The 16,992-nt window shown below is 47.1% G+C and overlaps 2 protein-coding genes and 1 long non-coding RNA gene across 4 annotated transcripts in view; 2 read left to right on the top strand and 1 right to left on the bottom strand.

Moving 5' to 3' along the window:
- Nucleotides 1-3,319: 3,319 nt before the first annotated feature.
- LOC309854236 (speedy protein E4-like) lies at nucleotides 3,320-9,169 on the top strand (the record flags this gene model as incomplete). Its single annotated transcript, XM_082713064.1, has 6 exons — nucleotides 3,320-3,434; nucleotides 3,930-4,127; nucleotides 4,996-5,054; nucleotides 5,539-5,624; nucleotides 8,754-8,922; nucleotides 9,107-9,169. 6 exons carry the CDS (start codon nucleotides 3,320-3,322, stop codon nucleotides 9,167-9,169), a joined length of 690 nt encoding a protein of 229 aa, XP_082569190.1.
- A 1,521-nt stretch (nucleotides 9,170-10,690) lies between these two features.
- Nucleotides 10,691-15,271, bottom strand: LOC309854762. Its single transcript, XR_014306414.1, has 3 exons — nucleotides 15,199-15,271; nucleotides 12,209-14,612; nucleotides 10,691-11,920 (listed from the first exon to the last, which is right to left on the bottom strand). It is a non-coding gene; the product is annotated as an uncharacterized lncRNA (long non-coding RNA).
- ZNF12 (zinc finger protein 12) overlaps nucleotides 14,635-16,992 on the top strand; it is a 34,629-nt gene continuing 32,271 nt past the window's right edge. The window contains exons 1-2 of one of the 2 annotated variants that reach the window (XM_082714224.1): nucleotides 14,635-15,757; nucleotides 16,538-16,602. In XM_082714224.1, coding sequence (XP_082570350.1) covers nucleotides 16,588-16,602 — 15 coding nt within the window. In that variant the 5' untranslated portion in view covers nucleotides 14,635-15,757; nucleotides 16,538-16,587. Of the gene's footprint in view, nucleotides 15,758-16,537; nucleotides 16,603-16,992 lie in introns of those variants that run through there. The other variant, XM_082714225.1, reaches the window with a different exon arrangement.

The following is a 16,992-nucleotide window of genomic DNA, read 5'->3' on the forward strand; positions in this document are numbered from 1 at the left end:
ACGGAAGCACACAATTTTACCCTAGCCTTGGCGTCCCTGGTCTTGTCCAGTTTGCTTCCTCACTGCCTTGGTTATGTTAACATGGGCAGAACGCTTACAGGTCATCTTATCTACATATTTTATTTTATAGGTTGAAGAGATGGGACCCTGAAGGCAGGAGGATTTGCACAAGGGCATGTGCTGCTTTGAAACAAAACCATTACTTTCCCATTCTCACAGCCCCCATCTTATTTTATTTTATTTTGTTTTGTTTTATTATTTAATTGACAGAGAGAGATCACAAGTAGACAGAGAGGCAGACAGAGAGAGAGAGAGAGGGAAGCATGCTCCCTGCTGAGCAGAGAGCCTGACGCGGGCCTCGATCCCAGGACGCTGAGATCATGACCTGAGCCGAAGGCAGCGGCATAACCCACTGAGCCACCCAGGCACCCTCACCGCCCCCATCTTTTCGACAAGCATATTCTAACTACTGGCTTATGTTCTCCAGATTGTCTACCAACAGGAGTCTGAGCAGATGGAGAAGGGACATCGTGAAGAGGACAGAGGACTTGAATCAGAGCAGCCGAGGTGAATCCTGGGGTTTTGCTTCAGTCTTTAGCGCATCACATCCCTTGTTCTAAAAAACAATCCCAGAGGTGCCTAGGTGGCAGTGGGTTAAAGCCTCTGCCTTCAGCTCTGGTCATGGTCTCAGTATCCTGGGATCGAGCCCCGCATCGGGCTCTCTGCTCGGTGGGGAGCCTGCTATGTTGTGTGCAGTTACTGTGTCTGATATGAGATCTGTAGACTTCATCTTCTCAGTGAAAAGTTTTCTTCTTTTTACCAGCCTCTCCCTAGTTACTCCACCTTCCCCACCCCTGGCAACCTCCTTTTTTTTTTTTTAACCTTCTGTTTCTCTGAGTTTGACTTTTTGTTGTTTTTTAAGATTTCCCATATAAATGTTACCACGCAGTATTTGTCTTTCTCTGTCAGTCTTATTTCATTCCACATAATGCCCTCAAGGTCCATCCATGTTGTCACGAATGGCAGGATTTCCTACTTTCTCACCTCTATACAAATACCAATCTACAGCTCCCTGTGTATGGACCTCACATCCTCTTTATGCCCGCCTCCGTTGACGGACACCAGGGTAGTTTTCCTATCTTGGCTATTGTGAGTAATGGTGCAATGAACACAGGAGGGCAGATAGTTCTTTAATATCCTGTTTTCATTTCCTTTGGATGTATACCCGGCCATAAGAGTGCCAGATTATATGGTACTTCTGGTTTTTTGGGGTTTGTTCGTTTGGTTTTTTAAAATCTTTGGAGAAACCTCCATATGGTTTTCTGGGTGAACTGGTTTGACTTTATTTATGCTTGGACTGGGCTCCTTAGCTATCCGTAAGTTTGATCGAAGTGCAAAATAAAACTTGAGGCACATCCTGAATTAAAGATGTGTATTTCATCCAAGTTCATACAATGGATCGAAAGCAAGGCTTACCCAAAATGTGGACTCAATACTGGCGTCCATCAACAGATGGATGGATAAACTGAAAATGGTATGTATGTATCACTGTTCTTCTATGATTGTGAAAGGAACATGTAAAATGCAAACATACACACACACAGAATGGATATTATTCATCTTTAAAAAGGAAGGAATTCTTTCACACACTATAACACAAAGGAGCTTGGAAGACATTTTGTTGAATGAAATAAATCAGAAACATACGCATAAAATACTGCATGATTCTACTGATAGGAGCTATCTGAAATAGCCCAATCTCTAGAGACAGAAAGTGGAATGGTGCTTGCCAGGGGCTGGGGGAGGGGAGAACGGGGAGTTCTCCTTCAGTGGGTGCAGAGTTTCAGTTTCAGGGAAGACGAAAAAGTTCTGGAGAAGGATGGTGCTGATGGTCGCACAGAGACCCGAAGGTGCATACTGCTACCAAATCATACCCTCAAAAATGGTTAAAATGGTAAATTTTCAGTCCTGTTATTTTAACACAGGAGGAGAGAGTGAGCAAGATTCAGATGCACAGGTGAGAAGCAGAGGTAGGAGGTAGGAGGTTGGGAAGAGGCTTCCTCTGATGTTAATGGACAGCTGGCCAAGACCTCCGTGACAGCGTCTGCGGTCCCACATGCTTCCCACCTGCTTGGTTAAGCAGATTCTGCCTTAAACGGGAGATTTTTCCATCTAGCCTTTTTGTGCATGTGGCATTTTGTTCATAAGATACACAAGTGGTCCTGAAGTTTCTGGGTCGAGAGTGATACACGGGCTTACAAATTTCAGATGCAGACTAGAGCTGATTAATTGCGATCAAGGGACAGGTTTTGGGTGGTCCAGGGACTTCTTAAGTTGTAGACACCGTCTGATTGTATGAGAACACAGGTACAGTTATCTACCGGTTCAGGTTCCCAAAATGTCTCTTGGGCTCAGAGATGCCTCAGAGGAGAGCGTGAGTGCTCCCCCACCACTGAACACCCACCCCCAACACAATGTCAGTAAAACATGGAGCGGAAGAAGTCTACCAAATTAAGCGATTTAAACTAACTTTTTTTTTTTAAAAAATTATTTATTTATTTGTCAGAGAGAGAGAGGGAGAGGGAGCGAGTGAGCACAGGCAGAGAGGCAGGCAGAGGCAGAGGGAGAAGCAGGTTCCCCGACGAGCCAGGAGCCTGATGTGGGACTCAATTCCAGAATGATGGATCGTGACCTGAGCCGAAGGCAGCCGCTTAACCAACTGAGCCACCCAGGTGTCCCTTAAACTAACTTTTAATTCCAACAAGTCCATGTACCTGGACCTTCTTGACATACTTATGTCTGTCTTGTAAGTTCTTACGTTTCGGCCCATCCCAAATTCCCTTGTCTCTTTCCTCCTTCTCCCACTAGATTGTGCCCTGAATTAGGAATAGGAAGGATGGAGAGAGCCCAACATGTGCCAAGAGGGGAGAGAGCCGGTCATCTGCTGGAGAGGAGTAGAGTGATCCAGACCCCTCGAAGACAGTTTTGGAGGATGGTCCAAGGCTGGTTCGGTGGCTGGAAACAGCCCTTACCTCGAGATCCCAAACTGGACACCAGTGTGGCAGTTACGTGTTTCCCTTCAAACTGGTTGCCAGGCTGGAATGACCTGTGACATCAGAGGCTTCCGACCTTCCTGATTGGAAGGACCAGATTCCATGGTGCTTGGCAGCAGAGGTGGACAACTGTATCTTCACAGACCTTTTCGCCACTCCTGGCTTTGCCCCAGCTTGGAGAAGGGATCAAGGGCTTGTGTTCTGTCAGAATTGGCCCAGAAAGGGTCTAGGGTTTCTGGGAGGCCAGAAAGAGCGAGGGAGAAATCATGGCTGATGATCAACCTAATCAACCGCATTCCCAGTCTGAGGACCAGAGTCCCCAGCCTAGCACCTCAGGGTACCCCTTCAATGTGGTGGATGATGAAATCCCAGGACCATCAGGTGAGAAAGGAGGAAGAGGAACGGACTTGAGAGGCTTGGCTAGTAAAGAGGAATGGGTACAAAAGTCAGGAAGGAGTGTCTGAGTAGGGTGTGTGTGACAGGAGAGATCCAGAAAGCCGGGGATTGGAGAAGGAAAGTATAGGAGTTGGGGACAAAACTGTAACCATGGAAGGAATACCCAAGAAGTAGGGAAAGAGGGTTAGGAGATGAGGTCCAAAGAGGAGGTAAAGGAAGAGAGGTAATTATGTCATTATTCCCAGCGGAGAAGTTATCTACAATGAAATTTTGAGGATGGGGGTGGTGAAACAGTGCCAAAGATGAATGGGGACAGATGTGTATCAACAAAGGAGAAAGATGGAAACATGGTTGGGGAGATGTCAATTGTCAGGAAGGCTGGAGAGAATGAAGGGGAAGTTGGGGTTTTTGGAGGGGGAGAAGGGGTGGCTGAATTCCAAAGACAAAAGCCTTATACTGTAGCCTGGTTTCTTCACTCAGCCCCCTGGGTAGACCCCCGCCCCATGCCTGAGTCCCCCACAAGGAAGAGAGGAAGGGATGAGTCAGATGAGGAGACGGGCTCTGGCGCTGAGGACATCTGGGTCGTGGAGTCACTGTGTGGCCTCAAGATGAAGTTGAAGAGACAACGGGTGTCTTCAGTGCTCCCTGAACACCACGAGGTCTTCAAAAAGTTGCTTGGTAAGAAGATCTCCTCCAACCCTCTTCCATTATCTCTTTAAATTCAAGAAGCTTCCAATGGAAAAGAATTTTCCAGTGGAAAAGAATTCTCTGAAGGTTGGTGAGCTCTCCATCCTTGTAGGACTCCATAATGATCCGTCACTGGGGACACATAAAAATGACAGAGGATTAGGTGAGCCTTGGAGAAAGGTCTGTACTTGGGATGAGAAAGCTTGGTTTCAGTTAAACTCCTGAGATGTCTTAGTTCTTATTGGTCTTTTGCTTTTTTTTTTTTTTTTGATATTTTATTTATTTGTCAGAGAGAGAGAGAGAGAGATCACAAGCAGGCAGAGGCAGACAGAAAAAGAGGGGAAAAGCAGGCTCCCCGTTGAGGAGAGTGTCTGATGTGGGGCTCGATCCCAGAACCCTGGGATCATGATGTGAGCCGAAGGCAGAGGCTTTAACCCATGGAGCCACCCAGGTTCCCCTTATTGGCCTTTTAACTCTAAATGTCTTTGGCTGTGTGTGTGGAGTTGGGCAGGGGGTGTGGAAATGACATGCCATCTTTATTCCCTTATGTCACTGTGGGATGAGAAAATGACAGGGAATGACTGTGGTCTCCGCAGTGGCATGTCCATGCATGATGAGACAGCGTCCCTGTTGACCTCCCATCCAATCTTACAGGTGGGCTCCCTCAGCCTCCCCACGCAGGAAGCCACCAACGTTCCCTGGGCGGTGACTGGTTTTTGCTCCCTTTTGCCCATCAGCCTCACCGCTGGCCACATCCTGGAAGTTCCCCAGGAGAGGCATCATTCTCCTCTTTGCCCTGGAACGCTCCCACAGTAACCCCATTCTGCTTGTCAACCTGACCTATGCCCTCTTTTCACAGAGGATCCTGTCATTCAAAAATTTCTGGCCTGGGACAAAAATCTGAGCGTATCCGACAAGGTATCATTGTTCTCCACTCAGATGTGTTCTTGCTCCAACATCTGTCCTGGGGCAGGGCGATGCCTCCAAAACCCTGTCTCCAACCTCATCCTGCCAACACTTCCCGCTGGGGACCTCGTGGTTTCCTGCAGGTCCTCTGGGACCTGAGTCCCAGGCATGCCCCTCTGGCTGTTGCCACCTTAAGTCCCTTCTCTCTCAGCTCTTGGGTGGGGCACCCCTTGGCTCCAGCTTCTCAGAGACCCTCCAGAGGCCGGCTGTCCTGAAGACAAGCCCTCAGACCAGCACAGCTTGCTATCCTGGGAGCACCATCAACTCTTCCCTTGACTTCTTTGGTTTGCAACCAACCTGTTGACACCAAATAAGCAAATTCACCCAGTCCGTCAAAGCGGGAGAACCTGCTCCAGCCTCATGTCCCCATCCCCCACTGGTTTTCCTCGCCCAGGATGTCACCTCTCTCTGACACTGTGTCTCCTCTTGCCACCAGTATCTCCTGTCTATGGTCATAGCTTACTTCAGCCGTGCTGGCCTCTTCTCCTGGCAGTACCAGCGAATCCATTTCTTCATAGCCCTGTGAGTATTTTTGTCTCATCCCACAGTACAATTCGCTACCTGGGTGGATGGAGGGGGAAATTGGGACCCTAAACTTTCATCTCCTTTTTTTTAAAACCATTTGTAACCGTTTATTAAACTACTTTTTTAGAAAAACTGTTGACCCCGTGTGTAAAAACCATAGGATTATAGTATAGTGCTTTTTTAGACTGTTCCTTGTAAACACAAACATCCCTGACGTCAGCCAGGAGAAGCAAACAGAAGACCCTTCTAAGAGGACAGAAGGAAGGAACGGACACGGCCCTGCCCTGAGCAAACAGACTAGCGAAGCAGCCGGTCCTGATCCTCCGTCTGTCCCCTTCCCACCGCGATACCAAGAGTAATTGTTTTCCTCCTAAGCATTCCCATCACAAATGCCTGGATTCAGCCCCCAAGACATAGCACAGATCTGTTGTGAATGCTTCCGCGGGTGTGTCTTACAACACTGTCCCGAAGCCTGTGGGCGCTAGGTGCATGAAGTCCTTCAAAGTTCTGGTCTCCGCCTCCACTCTCCAGGGCCAGTGGTGTTCTGGGTCAAGGCCAGGCTTCCAAGCTTGGATCCAAACCTTTCGTCTTCTTCCGACTTGCTCATCCCCTTGGTGTTTCAACCTTCTAAGGACACTTCCCTCTGTTCCTATATTGCGTTTTCTGTCTAGGTAATTTTGCACCTATACCTGAGGAAAACGACTTGTCCTCAAGGTCAACTTCAACTCCCAAATCTTCAGATGCTCCCCCCTTCCCTGCCCCGCCAACCTCCCTGACTTCTGCACCGCAGCAGCACTTCTGTTAAAATACGAGTGTCATGGAGATTCTGGACTATGGTTATTGCCTATCCACTCACCGCTCCACCCCCCTGTCCCCTTCCCCAATCCCATTAGACTCGATGCCTGCAGGATTTGTCAAGATATTACCACACTCTCAAAGACACTGCACAATTCCTTCTGTTTTGCATAGGTTTAAGTTATGTTGGGACTAGGAGGTGATCAGTATTGCACTTGAACTTAAAAAAAGGCATTATTTATTCATTCAACAAATACATATAGAGTATACGTTATGGACCAAGGACATGAGGCAATGGGAAGAGAGGTTCAAGAAGTGCGTGTTGAATTCATGCACCCATGAACCCAGTCCTGTATTAGTCATTTGGTAGGAAAGTCATGGTTACAGAATAGAACAGGGTCAGCTCCTGCCCATGGGAGATGTATATGGCCTTGCTCTATGGGAAGACAGGTTTGTGCACAAACTCGCTAAAGGGAAGGGGTGGGTGTGGGTGTTCCCCCACAGGACATGCCCTCAGGCTTCCCATTGAGTTCCCTCTCCATCCTCAACTGGGAGAAGTCTCTGCCCAGCCATGCCTTCTTTTTTTTTTTAATTTTTAATTTTTAATTTTTTATAAACATATATTTTTATCCCCAGGGGTAGAGGTCTGTGAATCACCAGGTTTACACACTTCATAGCACTCACCAAAGCACATACCCTCCCCAATGTCCTTAATCCCACCTCCTTCTCCCAACCCCCTCCCCCCAGCAACCCTGTTTGTTTTGTGAGATTAACAGTCACTTATGGTTTGTCTCCCTTCCAATTCCATCTTGTTTCATTGATTCTTCTCCTCCCACTTAAGCCCCCATGTTGCATCACCACTTCCTCATATCAGGGAGATCATATGATAGTTGTCTTTCTCTGCTTGACTTACTTCGCTAAGCATGATACGCTCTAGTTCCATCCATGTTGTCGCAAATGGCAAGATTTCATTTCTTTTGATGGCTGCATAGTATTCCATTGTGTATATATACCACATCCTCTTGATCCATTCATCCCACAGATTGGAACCATTGTATTTTCATTATCATTTGTTTCCATGATTTTTCTCAATTCTTCTTTAATTTAGAAGAAGGATGCTGTTTAGTCTCCCTGTATTTGGGTTCTTTCCAAACTTCCTTTTGTGGTTGAGTTCTAGCTTCAGAGCATTGTGGTCTGAAAATATGCAGGGAATGATCCCAATATTTTGATACCGGTTGAGTCCTGATTTAGGACCGAGGATGTGATCTATTCTGGAGAATGTTCCATGTGCACTAGAGAAGAATGTGTATTCTGTTGCTTTGGGATGAAATGTTCTGAATATATCTGTGATGTCCATCTGGTCCAGGGTGTCGTTTAAGTCCTTTATTTCCTTGCTGATTTTTTGCTTGGAAGATCTGTCCATTTCAGTGAGGGGAGTGTTAAAGTCCCCTACTATTATTGTATTATTGTTTATGTGTTTCTTTGATTTGGTTATTAATTGGTTTATACAGTTGGCTGCTTGCACGTTGGGGGCATAGATATTTAAAATTGTTAGATCTTCTTGTTGGGCAGACCATTTGAGTATGATACAGTGTCCTTCCTCATCTCTTATTATAGTCTTTGTCTTAAAATCTAATTGATCTGATATAAGGATTGCCACTCCTGCTTTCTTCTGATGTCCATTAGCATGATAAATTCTATTCCACCCTCTCACTTTAAATCTGGAGGTGTCTTCAGGCTTAAAATGAGTTTCTTGGAGGCAACATATAGATGGGTTTTGTTTTTTTATCGTTTCTGATACCCTGTGTCTTTTGACAGGGGCATTTAGCCCATTAACATTCAGGGTAACTATTGAGAGATATGAATTTAGTGCCATTGTATTGCCTGTAAGGTGACCGTTACTGTATATGGTCTCTGTTCCTTTCTGATCTACCACTTGTAGGCTCTCTCTTTGCTTAGAGGACCCCTTTCGATATTTCCTGTAGAGCTGGTTTGGTGTTTGCAAATTCTTTCAGTTTTTGTTTGTCCTGGAAGCTTTTAATCTCTCCTTCTATTTTCAATGATAGCCTAGATGGAAATAGTATTCTTGGCTGCATGTTTTTCTCATTTAGAACTCTGAAAATATCATGCCAGCTCTTTCTGGCCTGCCAGGTCTCTGTGGATAAGTCAGCTGCCAATCTAATATTCCAGGCATGCCTTCTTGATGACTGAGAGGCACTCTGTGACACTGGGTAATAAGCAACCTGTGTGTTGCTGGGAAGCTGAGCTCAGATGGGGGAGGGGCATCTATCCCGTCCTGCTCCTGACCAGCCACCTGATGTCTCTCTCCAGCTACCTGGCCAGTGATATGGAAGAGGATAACCAGGCCCCCAAACAGGCCATCTTTTCATTCCTCTATGGGAAGAACCGGTCCGAGCGACCCTTGTTCCACAAACTGAGATTCCAATTTATACGATCCATGAACTGGAGGACCAGGGTGTCCCGAGAAGAGTGTGAAGAGGTAGGTTGGCTGGAGGGATTTGGGATGTGGGGCCCAATGGGAGAGAGAGGACGTGCAGCAAGGGTCATGGGGATTTGGGACCAGAAAGAATTAAGGGTCTGGACGACAGGAGGGAGCAGGTCGGGGATCGCGGGGGCAGGGCCCATCTGGAAGTTGTGTTCTCATGGGGCCGCTTGTCTTCTAGATCCAGGCTTTTGATCCAGACCTGTGGGTGTGGGGGCGAGACCGCCTCACTCTGATGCCCTAGGTCTCCTAGGGCCATGGAGGCCTGAGGTCATCGGCCTAAGGGAAGGTAGGTTACTGTCCTCATGGGTCCAGGCACAATGATTTCTTGTGTAATGAGGAGATCTGAGGAATCCAGGAGCTGAGCCCACACTCATCTCCCTAGCCCCACACGTCAGCCTTCCATGCACTATGAGGTGGAAGCCGTACACGCACTCAGGTCCCAGTCACGAGCTGACAACCCCACAGAGCCATGACTCAGGGAGACGTGTGGAAAACCTTAAGGACCTCAGGAAAACCAGTTTGTCACAGAGGCATGGACTTGGCTGAAATAATTCCATTGAAACCAACTGGGCCCAGATGTTAGCTCTGAGGAAATATTGACTTTCTGTGAAAAGGGAGCAAGTTTCCAATTTTTTCCCCTACATTGTGTTTTTACTTTCTCTTCATGCCTCAGAGATATGAATTCTGGGGATTTATTTACAACAAAGTAAATGTCTAACAATAGGACATTGGATGGAACAGTCTATCTATGCAATAATAAAAGATAAATTAGGACTAGCTGTGCGTTCATCCAGATTTGCTTGCTACACATTGCTGATGCCAGATGGCATCTGTGAGACCTTTGTGTCCCCTGCCCACTTCTGGACGAGTCTCTCATCTCGTTCCATTACATCTTTCCCCTCAGGTTCACAGTCAAGGAGTTTGTCAGAATGAGTGAACCTTCAGAAATACTAGTTTCAGGGTGCCTGGGTGGCTCAGTGGGTTAAGCCTCTGCCTTTGGCTCAGGTCATGATCCCAGGGTCCTGGGATTGAGCACCACATCAGGCTCTCTGCTCAGCCGGGAGCCTCCTTCCCCCTCTCTCTCTGCCTGCTTCTCTGCCTACTTGTGATCTCTGTCTGTCAAATAAATAAATAAAATCTTTAAAAAAAGAAAGAAATACTAATTTTTAGCATAGCTTATTGGATCTGCATGTAGAGTCATAGATTTGGGCAGAGGATTAAGTAAAGATTTGGTTTAAATCATGTGAACTAGTTCTCAGTGCATTCGGGCTCCCAAAACGACGTACTACATGGCTTTGAGCAGCAGACATTTATTTCTCATGGTTTGGAGGCTGGAAGTCTGAGAGCAGGGTGCCGGACCCTTTTCTGGGTTGCAGACTAAGTGGGTTCTGAGTTATGTCACTGGGGTCTCTTTCATCAGAGCACTACTGCCATTGTTGAGGGCCCCCCCATGACCCGATCATCCCAAAGACCTCATCTTATAGCACCATCACCTTGTGGGTTAGGTTCTCAATGTACAAATTTGAGGGAGGTGAAGAGACAAACATTCAGACCATGCAGCACTGACCAAATTTAGGACTAGGTGTTATGGTTAAACATTAGGATCTAGGGTTAGAATAGAGGATTATGTGGTCTCATGGTTCATGATGTTGATGTTTGCAGTATGGTTCTTTGTTCAGACTTTAAGTAGCACAAAAGGACCAAGGTGAGTTTCAGGTCGAAAGCAACATTCTCTCAAGTTTATTTGTTTGTTTTGTTGTTGTGGTTTTGTTTTTGTTTTATTTTTAAAGATTTTATTTGTCAGAGACAGAGAGAGAACACAGGCAGGGGAGTAGCAGGCAGAGGGAGAAGCAGGCTCCTCATTTGAGCAAGGAGCCTGATGTGGAACTCATTCCCGGTTACCTGAGCCGAAGGCAGACGCTAAACCGCCTGAGCCACCCAGGCGACCCTCAAGTTTGCTTTACTCCCTGAGTAGAATCACCTAGAGTGCTGGCTATCAAGCAGATAACCGGGTGTGACCTTAGGCTCATGAAAAAATTTGGGGGGTCAGGGTCACCAAAGTCCAAGAGTCATAATTGAAAATGAATTGGGGTTTAGAATGAAGGATTAGAGATAAAGTTGGATTTATGAATTAGTCTAAATTCTGGTTCGAACTGACCAAGATGTCTGGAGTGTTGACTCCTTGTGATCTGACTTCCTCTCTTTCTCTCAATTTCAGATCCTTGAGCCCTGGGAGACGCAGATTTACAGCAGGAAATCAATCTAGACACTAACAACAGGCATGAGGAAGGAAGAGAGGAATCTCTTGTGCAGATAATCTAGAAGAATCCAAAACCTTATAAAATTAGCTTAAGGGAATTTTCATATTGTACTCCGAGGAGCTGGGAGTACTTCCAGGAGTCCAGAGAAGGACAATAAGAAACCAGGCTTTTTTTCAAGATCCACCCTCTCTTGGGGTGCTACCAAATATTTCAGATTAATTCAAATCTCCCTTGAGGTAGGAGTTGGAGATCCTCTTTTTTATGCATTGGGACACAAACAAGGAGGAGATTAATTCAAAAATATGAAAGGAGAGACAAAGGATTATAATCGCCTAATATTATGCCATGAATTTCATTGGTATATTTTGAAAATGTTGTCCTTAGACCTATTTTATTTATTCTTATATTTTATATGTATGTATTTATTTTTAAAAGTTCTGAAATAGTCATAGTTTTCAAAACATGTTCCTACAAAGTTTTGTGATGAGAATACACCTGTAGATAAAATATTGTTGACATATTCGGCATAGGTTTTTGTGTTTTTACTATAGCTATATATCAATTACACTTATAACTAGGTAGGTGATTCCCTCAAGTTGTTATTACTGTAAATGTTTATTTGACATGTAGTCTTCATTATTAAATTGTGGGAATCAGTTGTAATTCTTTTACTTGCCTGGATGACACGTTTGTAAGTTGTTTTATGTTATTTTAGGTTATTAAAGAGGACACTGCAATGTGTCTCTTGAGGAAACTACAAAGATTTGTGATGAGAATACACCTGTAAATAAAATATTGTTGACATATTCAGGATAGGTTTTTATGCTTTTACTATATATAGCTATATATCAATTACACTTATAACTAAGTAGGTGATTCCCTCAAGTTGTTATTACTGTAAATGTTTATTTGACATGTAGTCTTCATTATTAAATTGTGGGAATCAGTTGTATTTCTTTTACTTGCCTGGATGACGCGTTTGTAAGTTGTTTTATGTTATTTTAGGTTATTAAAGACACTGCAATGTGTCTCTTGAGGAAACATAATAAAGATAAAAGTCTTCATCTTCGTGGTGTTTGTGGTCATCTCAATTGGTCTTACTGTTCACTGTCCAATGATACTCTTTCTTAATGGGGTTGTGATTATTCAGCCACACTTCTTACCGTTGAAAAATAAGTGTAAGCTTTTTTTTAGTGAGGATGTGGGTGGGTTTTTTTTTTAAGATTTTATTTATTTATTTGACAGAGAGAGATCACAAGTAGGCAGAGAGGCAGGCAGAAAGAGACAGGGGAAGCAGGCTCCTCTCTGTGCAGAGAACCGGATGCGGATGCGGGCGGTCTCGATCCCAGGACCCTGAGATCATGACCTAAGCCGAAGGCAGACATTTAACCCACTGAGCCACCCAAGCGCCCCAAGTGTAAGTTACATTTTATGTAGGAAAAAAAAAAAAACCAAGATAAAGTGAACCCTGAGCTTGTGTCTTAAAGCAAGAAACAAGGCAAAGATATTGAGGCAGGAAAAGGGAAAGAAGGAAGACAGAGCTAGGGGACCTAGATAATCTGAAATTCACAACAATGGCAACGTGCCTCAGTGAGAGTATGCATTTTAGGCGATGATCCATGGCAAGCAGACCCACAGGTGCAAGGGAGCACCCTTCTTTGGTAGAAGGAAAATCTACAGAATGGGATGAAATAGAACAACTGGAAAGAAATGAGGCTTGGGAGAACTTTCTGAGAAACACAGTAAGATAGGAGGAGCTAAAGCTGTCAAATAAGAGAGGCATGGAGAAGAAAGAGTTAATGGCAGGAATCCTGAATATTGGAGGAAACCATCTTGGGAGATGGTAGCACCAGAGAATACTGGGGCTGTCTCAAATACCAAGCTTCAGTGTCCTCGGGAAGCATCCCATGGATGTCTTGGCACATAGATGCATATCACCCGTCATGAAGCTCACCTGAGCTTGGTGACCAGAGTTTTTATAGGGGTTTCATTATGCAAGTGTGATTAACTCCATCATTGGCCATACATCGAACACAGTCTCCAACTCTCTTCCTTCCCCTAGAGATTGGGCTGATATCAAGTGGTTCAAAGCCCCACCCCTGTTGGGTTCCTGGTATGGCTGGCCCTATCCTGACTCATCTCATTAGCACAAACTCAAGTTTGGCCCAGTGTGAGTAACAAACACTCCTATCACTCAAGATTCCAAAGATGTAGAGGTTCTCTCCCAGGGAGCAGGGAGGGAGAGGTATCTGAAAAATTATTTATACAACACACTGGCTACGGTAGGAGATTGGCAAAACTCAGGTAGTCAGGGAAGGTAACAGTTTGGGGGCAGATCTATCACAGAAGATGCTGGAGAAGTTGAACAAATAAGGATTGAAAAAATGGGGTACTCATGGGTATTTGGAATATCTTGGGAGATGTGAGATATGTAGGAGATGAACCCAGCACTCTATAGAGGAACAAGAAGCAATGGAGTAAAGAGAAACTAAAGGGAAAATTGTGTGTGTGTGTGTGTGTGTGTGTGTGTGTGTGTGTGTTAGGGTTGGGGTTGGGGTGCAGTTCTGATAAATGAGATGAACTCCTAAGCCTGGAGCAATTTCAGAAAGTGAAACCACCAAGGTCAGAAGAGCCACACTGACATCAGCATCTGATTACAGCAGCTCAAGGAGAGGGATGGCATTCAGAATTGGGACACAGTTGATGGACTGGGAACAGCAGAGGCTAGATTCTGCAGACACGGAAACAAAGAGGAGAAACAGTATGGCAGCTTGGAAACAGATATAACACATGAGACACCTAGGACTTAAAATGTATATTTAAGAATCTTTAGGTATCTGCAAGGTGGCAGGTAAAGGCAGATTAGGAAAGAACTCAAATGAGGAAAGACCTGAATGAAAAGGCACAAGAAACAGGACGGTGGATGCACATAATAAAGCAGTAAACAACAGGCAAGAAAGCAAACAGTCCGGTGACTGATGCCAGGTGAGAACTGGGAGTGCTTGGGAACACTGGAGCAGAACATGGTGGTTTCAGCCTGAACACCTAGAGAAACAGAGATCAGGACGGATCCAGTTGAAAGAAGGGGGAGCCGAGGCTGCTGAGAAGGGGGTGAGGCTTAAGAGACGGAGGATAAAGAGAGGGACCAGCTGACAAAGTGGGAGAGGCTAGAGCCCACCGAAGGCTGAGAAGGAATACGGATCCAGGGAGGTGGTTCGGAAGTGTGAGCTGATGGCAGAAGCACGTGTGGCTCCCAGAGCACAGAAGAGTCAGAGCAGCCAAGCTTCTGGAACCGGAAAGCATCCAGGGCTATAGGTGGCTGCTGAGGGGAGGTCAAAAGGCAGCAACAGCGAAGTTCAGCCACACAGCAGAGGAGCAGCGGGCTTGTCCTGAGAAGCAGGAGTGATGGAAGAAGTCCAGTGCCTGGAGATGGAAAAGTAGGAGAGTGGTGGGGATCAGGGGTGTGATGTGGCTCGGTCAGTGAAGCAGCTGCCTCGGCTCAGGTCATGATCTCAGGGTCCTGGGATCGAGCCCCGCATGGGGCTCTCTGCTCAGCAGGGAGCCTGCTTACCCCCACCCTCCACCTGCCTCTCTGCCTACTTGGGATCTCTCTCTGTCTGTGTCAAATAACTAAGACTGAGTGACAGACAAGGAGGAGCTGCTTTGTGAAGGGGAAACACGGAGAAAACTAGAAAGAAATAGGAGCAGGGACTCAGGAAGAGTCCCGCGGGCAACTCCGGGGCGCCTGTCTCAGGAGCTACTCCCATTCTCTCAGCTTCTCCCTCAGCAGGCAGCCACGTTCCCTCTACCGCTACTCTCATCCTAGATAAGGCGGGATTGTCTTTTTCTTTTCAGTTTTTCCCTTTATTTCTCCTTTCCTTCCTTTCCCTTTTGCTTCCCTCTCCCTTCCTTTTCCCTTCCCTACCTTTCCCTCCCCTCCCCTTGCCTTTTTTCTTTTTAAGTGTGGCTTTTTCGAGACGTCCCCTAACTTGTGGGCGCTTGAACTCACGGGAAACAGAGGTCGGGTATTTGAGGGGCTCCCGAGTGGGCTCCAACAGGCGCACCGCCGCCGGCGTCCTGCGCATGTGCAGCTCGGCCTGTGTGCGTGTTCGCGCACGCGTAGTGTCGCCGCGCTGCTCTCGCTTCCTGTCCGAGTTTAGGTCACCGCTCGCTGTGGTTCCCAGGCTTCGGCCTCCGGCAGGCGAGCGTCCCAGTGTCTGAGGGGCTGCACCCCGTCCAGCCGGGCCGGCACCCAGCGAGCGTGGGGCTGTGCGGGCGCGGGTCCTCGCGGAGGCTCGAGCGGGGACCCCCGAGCGCGAGCCCCGGAGCCCGCGGGCTGGGCCGGAGGGGCCGGACGGTGGCGGCGGCAAGGGCGCAGGGCGGCGAGGCCCCGTCCCGGCCCGTCTGCTTCCGAATCGGGGCCCGGGAGGGTCGTCGGCCCGAAGTGAGTTTGTCCCGTAGGCCCAGAGCCGGCTCACCGGGAACGGCAGCCCCTGCGGGCGGAGGAGGAGCCACCCCCGCCCCGGAGTCCTCCGGAGCCTCGGGGCAGCTTGGCGTGTCCCGACGGGGTAGGTCGTGCGTTTGTGGGTCTTGCGGGCGGCTGGACCTGGAGGGATGGGTGCTCCTCCGGGACTGGGGACTCGTGAGACTCACGTTCCTGGGGGCGCAGGGAGTTCCCCTCTCCCCTCCACCCCGACACCCTTGTTCCCCCGGTTCTCTGTCCAGTTGTAGACGGGTCTGTAAGCGCGCAGGAGCGTGTTCTGACCCCGCTGGGTTGTGCCCTGGGGCATCCCTCAGTGTAGGGCAGGACCAGTGTGCGAGAAGGAGTTGACAGGAGAAGACTGGGCCTGAGAAGGGAAGGGGCTTGTCCACGTTGACGGGGTCTGGGGGGTGGGCTTGCTCGCAGGACTCGCCTCCTGGACCTGGGTTCTGTCCTGTTACATTTAAGTCAAAATCAGTTTCTTAATAAAAGACCCTTTTGCAGTTTGTACAAATGATTTGAAGACAGCCATGCCTGAGCGCATCTCTTTCCTCAGAGCATCCCCGTTCTGTTCTTAAGTAGTTAAAAGGTGTAGTGAGATGAGTGTAACAGATTTTGTTTTATGTTACTTTTAATGATGGAGGATGATTTCAATAGGATTCAGGTTTGTCAGTTAAGAAATAACATACCAATCAGGTGGGAGTTACAGACAGGTGGGTGCGCTTTCATTTCTTTTGGTCATTTCTGAAGATTTAAAGGGACAGTGTCGCAGTTTCTTTCATGGAACTTTCCAGGAGAGTACTTCCCCCCCCCCCCCTCGGCAGTGCAGATCTCACTTAGTTTCGTTGCTTGTCCTTTCTTTCCCCAGGTCTGCCTCCACTTTCACTGTCCTTCCTGTTTTTCCAAGATCAGCAGAAAATGAGTAAATCTTTGGTGAGTATTTCTGTGTCTGTGTGTATTCCCCACTTGCACTTACAGTAGGCCTTAGGAGGTGAGTAGTTCAGACTTTAAAGTGGGAATGGGGACATAAAAACAAAAAAGGTGTGGGCGGACAAAACGTGGAGTAGTAGCGGGACGCTAAGCACGTCTGTCACGTTCATCTGTGTGGACAGCGCCATCCTTCAGAGCCCTTGAAACCAGAGTTCAGTTGACATTCGTTGCAAAAAGTGACAAATACCGTTCGGTACTTGACTTACACTGACCTGCCAAAAAACAGTTTTGTTTTCTCGCGTGTCTTGTGATTTCTTAGGCCGGGTTGTTGTAATGCTGAACAGGCTTCCTGAGTGGCCATCCCCGAACCGTGGCCATTGGTATCTCACTTGT

The sequence above is a fragment of the Mustela nivalis genome (assembly GCF_964662115.1).
Source record: "Mustela nivalis genome assembly, chromosome: 19".
In the NCBI taxonomy this organism is placed as follows: Eukaryota; Metazoa; Chordata; class Mammalia; order Carnivora; family Mustelidae; genus Mustela; species Mustela nivalis.